This window comes from Physeter macrocephalus, chromosome 17 (assembly GCF_002837175.3).
Source record: "Physeter macrocephalus isolate SW-GA chromosome 17, ASM283717v5, whole genome shotgun sequence".
NCBI classification, from domain to species: domain Eukaryota; kingdom Metazoa; phylum Chordata; class Mammalia; order Artiodactyla; family Physeteridae; genus Physeter; species Physeter macrocephalus.
The window spans coordinates 51381979-51389575 of NC_041230.1; the positions used below are offsets into that span (position 1 = coordinate 51381979).

General features: G+C 43.8%; 1 protein-coding gene across 1 annotated transcript in view; it reads left to right on the plus strand.

Moving 5' to 3' along the window:
* The window catches only part of CDH13 (cadherin 13), a 1052304-nt gene that overhangs the window by 1035263 nt on the left and 9444 nt on the right, over positions 1–7597 (plus strand). The window contains exon 12 of the mRNA XM_024125020.3: positions 4550–4783. Coding sequence (XP_023980788.1) covers positions 4550–4783 — 234 coding nt within the window. The remainder of the gene's footprint in view (positions 1–4549; positions 4784–7597) is intronic.

The following is a 7597-nucleotide window of genomic DNA, read 5'->3' on the forward strand; positions in this document are numbered from 1 at the left end:
AATAGGTAGCTAGTGGGAAGCAGCTGCATATCACAGGGAGATCAGCTCGGTGCTTTGTGACCACCTAGAGGGGTGGAACAGGGAGGGTGGGAGGGAGACACAAGAGGGAGGGGATATGGGGATATATGTATACGTATAGCTGATTCACTTTGTTATACAGCAGAAACTAACACACCATTCTAAAGCAATTATACTCCAATAAAGATGTTAAACAAACAAACAAACAAGTCTCCAGCAATATCATCCTTGCAAAATCCCATTGCTTCTCTTTACTCCTTATCCTTTTGTGCGTCATAACACATTGAATTCTTGATCATTGCCTCCTCCAGTTCATCTCCCTATGTCTCTCAGAAACTATCACCTGCTTTTTAAACTTTTATTCTGCTCTTTGGGGTTTCCTAAGGTGCCCACCCCTTTGTCATTCTGCACTTTCACCTTGGGTAACCTAATTTGCTAGAAAGGTTTCGAAAGCATCTACATTGACAACTCCCTAATCGCTAAGTCAGCCCTGGCATATCTCCCAAGCTCTGAGTGCTTCCGTGTGGGTGCACTGAATTTGACGGGCTCTTAGCACAGTCAAAGCTGAGTTCGTTGTCTTTCTACTCCCCACTACCTTCTGCTTTTCTTCTGGCAGCCTCATCAACAAGATGAGACATGTATTTGCTGTTCAAACTGCCCATCATGACTCAATCTATTGCTGGTCTCCCTGCCTCCGGTGCCCAACATCTGTCAATACCATTGTGTGTTTCTACAGATAAGTCAGATCAGGTTGTTCCACTGCCTTTCTGAATAACTCCGGTGGCTTCGTGAGTCTGGAACATCAGTACAAGCAACTAGTTGTGACAGTCAAGGCCCCCTTGCCCGACCAGACATCTGTCTCCAGCCGCATCCCCTGGCCACCCCTCTGTATGCCCTGCAGTAGGGACAGCCCCCTGGTGGCAGCTGATGACAGTGTTGGCAAAACTCTTGGGAGCTGCAACAGTCCATTCCCCACTCACCTCCCAGTGTCCCCTGGGAGGCTGTCACAAACCGTTTCTCATCACCTTCCCGGGTCTGACAAGGGACCAGGCTTCCTGCCCACCCTCTTCAGCTGCAGCTGCATCTATAAAACTGCTGAAAAGCAGCTTGAAATTGGCTCCCCAGCAACAGGGCTTCCCTTCATTCGTGTTGTGGTCACGTGCCCTTCCTTTTGGCATCACCTGCACAAGAGCCACCTTTGCCTACTCGTCCTTCTAGTGTCTATGTATAAAGTAATAAATTGCCCGGATCTGCAAAGGGCTCATTGTTTCTTTATCAACAGACTCTGTCAGACCCTGCCTTGCCTTGCCCTTGACACCTGTACTCTGAGCTCAGACATTCACTCCCCTTCCAAACCCCCATGTGGTTCATAAATTGACTTTAAACTTAATGTGCATTTCAAAAAATAAACATAGTACCAGATAAAATAAAATTAAGCTTGGAAATCTGGTTAAGTGCAAATGGGGATGGGTGGAAAAAAGGGAGCTAGACATTAGCTTAGTCCTAGCATAAAAAATTAAGAGTACTGTTAATTCCAGAGGTGCATCAAACCCTTTTTGGAACAAGGCAAATCTGTATGCTTACTATTTGTGGCTTGCAAATTTGGCTCTAACTTTTCTCACAGAAAATTAGAAGCTATTAATGAATGGTTTGTCCCAAGAGCAAACCTCTAATGCATAGATGAGTAAAAATGAGTGTAGAGGAAGTTAAATAAAGCCACACTGAGTCTTATTAATATTAAACACCCTGTTCTTGTGTGTGTGTGTGTGCGGTATGCGGGCCTCTCACTGTTGTGGCCTCTCCCGTTGCGGAGCACAGGCTCAGCGGCCATGGCTCACGGGCCCAGCCACTCCGCGGCATGTGGGATCTTCCCAGACCGGGTCACAAACCCGTGTCCCCTGCATCGGCAAGCGGACTCTCAACCACTGCACCACCAGGGAAGCCCAAACACCCTGTTCTTTAAGTGAAAGACATTGCATAGGTGATTATAAGGACGTCTTGAAATAACGTTCCTTAAAATGAAAAACATTTCAAGAAATAGCTGAGGGGCTTCCCTGGTGGCGCGGCGGTTGCGCGTCCGCCTGCCGATGCAGGGGAGCCCCGCATACCACAAAAAAAAAAAAAAAAAAAAAGAAATAGCTGAAATATTGAAAAAAAAAAAGGCTTTAAAAATAAGGCCCAAAGATTATATTATGGTTGCTTCAACTGCCCCAGTAGCCAGTTAGTGACTTCATTTCTCATAACGAACCTTTCTTTTTTTTTTTTTTTTGCAGAGAATTATTGCATTTTTATTTAAAAAAATTTTTTTGTTTAGAACATTAAGTTTATCTTTCTTGAAGATTTTTTTGTCTTTATTGTAATATAGTTGATTTACAACACTGTGTTAATTTCAGGTGTACAACAAAGTGATTCAGTTATATATATATATACACAGAGATATCGATATATTCTTTTATTTATTTATTTATTTTTGGCTGCCTTGGGTCTTCGTTGCTGAGCAGGCTTTCTCTGGTTGCAGCGGGCGTGGGCTACTCTTCGTTGCAATGCACGGGCCTCTCATTGCAGTGGCTTCTCTTGTTGCAGAGCACGGGCTCTAGGCGTGCGGGCTTCAGTAGTTGTGGCACGCGGGTTCGGTAGTTGTGGCTCGCGGGCTGTAGAACACAGGCTCAGTAGTTGTGGTGCACGGGCTTAGCTGCTCCGTGGCATGTGGGATCTTCCTGGGCCAGGGCTCAAACCTGTGTCCCCTGCATTGGCAGGCGGATTCTTAACCACTGCACCACCCAGGAAGTCCCGATATATTCTTCTTTAGATTCTTTTCCATTGTAGGTTATTACAAGATACTGAGTATATCGATTACATTACAAGATATTGAGTATAGTACAAGACATTGAGATATATATATATGTACATATATGTATATACATATATATGTTCCTTTTTAGATTCCTTTCCATTATAGGTTCTTACAAGATATTGAGAATAGTTCCCTGTGCTATACAGTAGGTCCTTGTTGGTTGTCTATTTTATATATAGTAGTGTGTATCTATTAACCCCATACTCCTAATTTATCCCTCCTCACCCTTTCACCTTTGGTAACCACAATAACTGGCCTTTCTAAATCTGTCCTGTGCTCCGGGCCAGCCATGCCAGCTCCCAGGGGCACCACAAGCCATCCCAGACCCTTTATCGCCCACAAGAGAAAACGCTGGATTAGGTCTTCCTCTTGTAGTCAGCCTCCCTGTCAGTGAAGAGAAATATTGCATATGGAATATGGTCATCTCTCATGGAATCTCCATCCTGTCTACACTGCCAACATGCAAATACTTGGCTGTTTAGATCAAACGTTTAATTCGGTAAGCGAGGATAAGTTCTATTTCTCATCTCCATTCTTTGAGTGACCTTCAACGTGCTGGTATGACATGTATGTTTAAAGCTTAGCATTCTAAAGGTGAAGTCTGAAGAATGTCAGTCAAAAGTCTTACATATGATAAAAGGCTTTTCTTTTAGATTCCACATATAAGTGATATCATATGATATTTGTCTTTCTTTCTCTGGCTTACCTCACTTAGTATGATAATCTAAGTGCAATCCCACTCCTGGGCATATATCTGGAGAAAACTATATTTCAAAAAAATACATGCACCCCTGTGTGCATAGCAGCACTATTTACAATAGCCAAGACATGGAAGCAACCTAAGTGTCCATCAACAGATGAATGGATATAAGGGGGAAAACATCAGTTTTTACTTTTTAATATTATATCCAAATAATATTAAGTTTCACTTAGAAGGGAATATATACATGCAGGATACTTTCCACTTTGCTTCAGTAACCCATAATTATTCAAAACCTAATGAATTACTGTCAGACTCCAGTTAAAATGACAATGTAAGGAAAATCCTGTCTCCCACTTTGGGTAGAGGCCTCTAGAAATTAATAACTGGGACAAAAAGGTCATGAAATCACATATAGGCATTCAACAAAAAACAAGATCAAATCTCTTTTCTCTCTCGCTAAGGGTATATGTCTCAAACAGCTTTCTTCCTATCTGTGCCCCTCTCCCCTACTGCCCGCCCCCCACCAAAACCATTTGATCTTGAACCTTTCAGTCGTGCTCTTTTGTGCTGCATGCATCAGTGCATCCTCCTGTTAGAAAGAGAAATCCATGCCACTCAATTATTTTTACTCAATAGGCTTAGAGTTAGAATTTTAAATAAAAAAAAAAAATCCAAAAAAACCCACAGATGAATGGATAAAGAAGATGTGGTATATAGATGCAATGGACTATTATTCAGCCGTAAAAAAAGAGTGAAATAATGCCATTCGCAGCAACGTGGATGGACCTAGAGATCATACTAAAAAGCTTTTTAAACCACTAAACTTTATACAAAGATGGAAGGTATCCCTGTTCGTCCTGTTTGAAATCTGGTGACAGCAGTAAAGGCATCTGGCACATTGGGAAAAGGTACTGTGGACAACGACTCCTGCATTGTACCGGTTGTGTGCTAACATCTCCCCCCTTTCTCTGTAGGCAGCCCTCCCGCTACTGGCACTGGGACTTTGCTGGTAACTCTGGAAGACGTGAATGACAACGCGCCCTTCATTTACCCCACGGTAGCGGAGGTCTGTGATGACGCCAAAAACCTCAGCGTAGTCATTTTGGGAGCTTCAGATAAGGATCTTCACCCAAATACAGATCCTTTCAAATTCGAAATCCATAAACCAACTGTTCCTGATAAAGTCTGGAAGATTTCCAAGATCAACAGTAAGTCCGCCTAACATTCTGTAGTTATCCTTCAGCTTTGAAGCCTAGTTTCCCTGGCGTGGTTTCTGTTCCCAGCCTGTTCCTCCTCCTTTATGCTCTCGGGTATCCTCACATGGTTTGTTTCAAGCTATTCACACATTACAAATACTGACAATTTTCCTACCAGCACCTGTATACGATTTGTAAAAATATTGAATATCTGTTCCTTAGAAATGCAAACATGAAAGTTTTCTCTTTCGCTTCCTCTCTTTTCTGTGCTGTACCCTGTATACTACACAGCCCATACTTTACACTCCACACCCACCCAGTCTTCAGCCTTCCAAAGCCAGGGGTCTTGGCTCAGCTGCCTCTCCTCTGTGTTTACCTTAATTACCACCAGCACTCTGCAGAGATTTCCCATGCTATGCTTGCTTTCCTAAGAAGCACCAGTGTGAGCATCTTCAGAAAGTCTTAACCTCTAATCCTCCAACTTCCATTTTATGCTGCAGATCTCAGAATTGACTTTCTAAAATGACCTTGACTTTGACTTTTGACTTTGTTATCTTCTCCCATCTGTCCTGTCCCTCATTTATGAAACTTGCAAGCAATGTCCCTTTCTACCAGTCCCTGCACATGGACAGGTGGAATTTAAAAATTTAAATTTAAAACTTTATCATCTGCCTTATTAAGACTGAAATATCAATGTATTGAATTAACAAGTATCCCTGTATCACAGCGCCCCCTCCATCTCCCTCCCTATGGCAAATGTGAACTCGCTACTAAGATCACCTTGCCTCGCAATAAAGCCCAAAACCGGAACTCACACATTATATACACTTTGCCATCAATAGCGAATTTATGCTGCGATTGACCCAGTCAGCGCTGGGCTCCCTGTTCTTACTTCAGCGGTACAGTTTTTGAGAGGGATGGGGAATTACCCATTTCATTAAGTTTTGAAAATGTATTGTATAGTCGTACATAAAACTTTCTATTAAAAAATGTCACATGTATTGTTATGGCCTTATCTCATATCTCATTTTATTGATGTCTTTGTCTTGTCATTGATTCTCTTTGCCTGTTTGTCTATTTTATTGCTGTTTAAAGAATGAATTTTGTTACACTGATTATTTTTAATTAAAACAGCCCTTCTCTTGTTTGAGGGGTTAGTGTTTTATTTGCTAGTTTTTGTGACTGTAGCTCATTTGAATAATCATCCCCAGTTCTTTCCAGCTGGAACTTTCTCATTTAACAGTTTCTCCTGGGCTTCCCTGGAGGCGCAGTGGTTGAGAATCCGGCCGCCGATGCAGGGGACACGGGTTCGTGCCCCGGTCCGGCAAGATCCCACATGCCGCGGAGCGGCTGGGCCCGTGAGCCGTGGCCGCTGAGCCTGCGCATCCGGAGCCTGTGCTCCGCAACGGGAGAGGCCACAACAGTGAGAGGCCCGCGTACCGCAAAACAAAACAAAAAAAAGAGTTTCTCCTCTCCTTGCAGGAGATCAGAGAATGTTCCTCGTGTTAACCTGCCATTTCACTGGGATAATCATCTACATTGGTTATTTCTGCTGCTGTAGCCTCTGGATAGGATAATACTTCATCTGGTTTTGTTTTCAGGTCATCACACTCTCTTTTCCCTCCTGGTTTTATTTAATAGTTAAAATGCCTTCTCAATACTTCTTCTTGTCCCAGAATTTTTTTCTGAATACTTAGCATTGTTTATACCCAGAAGGGAACAGTTAGAAAAAAAAAAAAGGGACCTGGTGGCACGCTGGTTAAGAATCCGCCTGCCAGTGCAGGGGACATGGGTTCGAGCCCTGGTCTGGGAAGATCTCACATGCCGCGGAGCAGCTAAGCCCGTGTGCCACAACTACTGAGCCCATGTGCCGCAACTACTGAGCCCACGTGCCACAACTACTGAAGCCTGCGTGCCTAGAGCCCATGATCTGCAACAAGAGAAGCCACTGCAATGAGAAGCCCACGCACCACAATGAAGAGTAGACCCCGCTTGACACAACTAAGCCCACACGCAGCAACAAAGACCCAACACAGCCTAAAATAAATAAATTTAAACCAAAAAAAAGAACCCGCCTGCCAATGCAGGGAACATGAGTTCGAGCCCTGGTCCAGGAAGATCCCACATGCTGCGGAGCACCTAAGCCTGTGCGCCACGACTACTGAGCCTGCACTCTAGAGCCCGCGACCCACAACTAGTGAGCCCGCATGCCACAACTACTGAAGCCCACGTGCCTAGAGCCCAGGCTCCACAACAAGAGAAGCCACCACAATGAGAAGCCCATGCACCGCAATGAAGAGTAGCCCCCGGTCAACACAATTAGAGAAAGCCCATGTGCAGCAATGAAGATCTAACGCAGCCAAAAATAAATAAATAAATAAATAAACGTATTTATTTTTTTAAAAAAAAATCCATAGTCGTCTGAGTGATTGAAAAACAAATAGCCTGAGGCCAAAAACAGTGCCAGGTGGAGTGGCCACTTTTGAGTGCTGCCCAGTGGCCTGGGTAACTGCAGATAGTCCCACCAAATGTGGGATTAAAGATCCAGTCTCCAAGTTGTGCGTTGTGCTATGGATTCCCACCCAAACCTAGGGGTGCAGGCTGAGGCCTGATAGAGACTAAACTATAGAACCCATCCCCATAGCAACACACGGGGAGCTACCCACCTTAAGAGTAAGTGGATTTTTCAGAACTACAATGAGGTATCACCTCACACCAGTTAGAATGGGCATCATCAGAAAATCTACAAACAACAAATGCTGGAGAGGGTGTGGAGAAAAGGGAACCCACTTGCACTGTTGGTGGGAATGTAAATTGATACAGCCA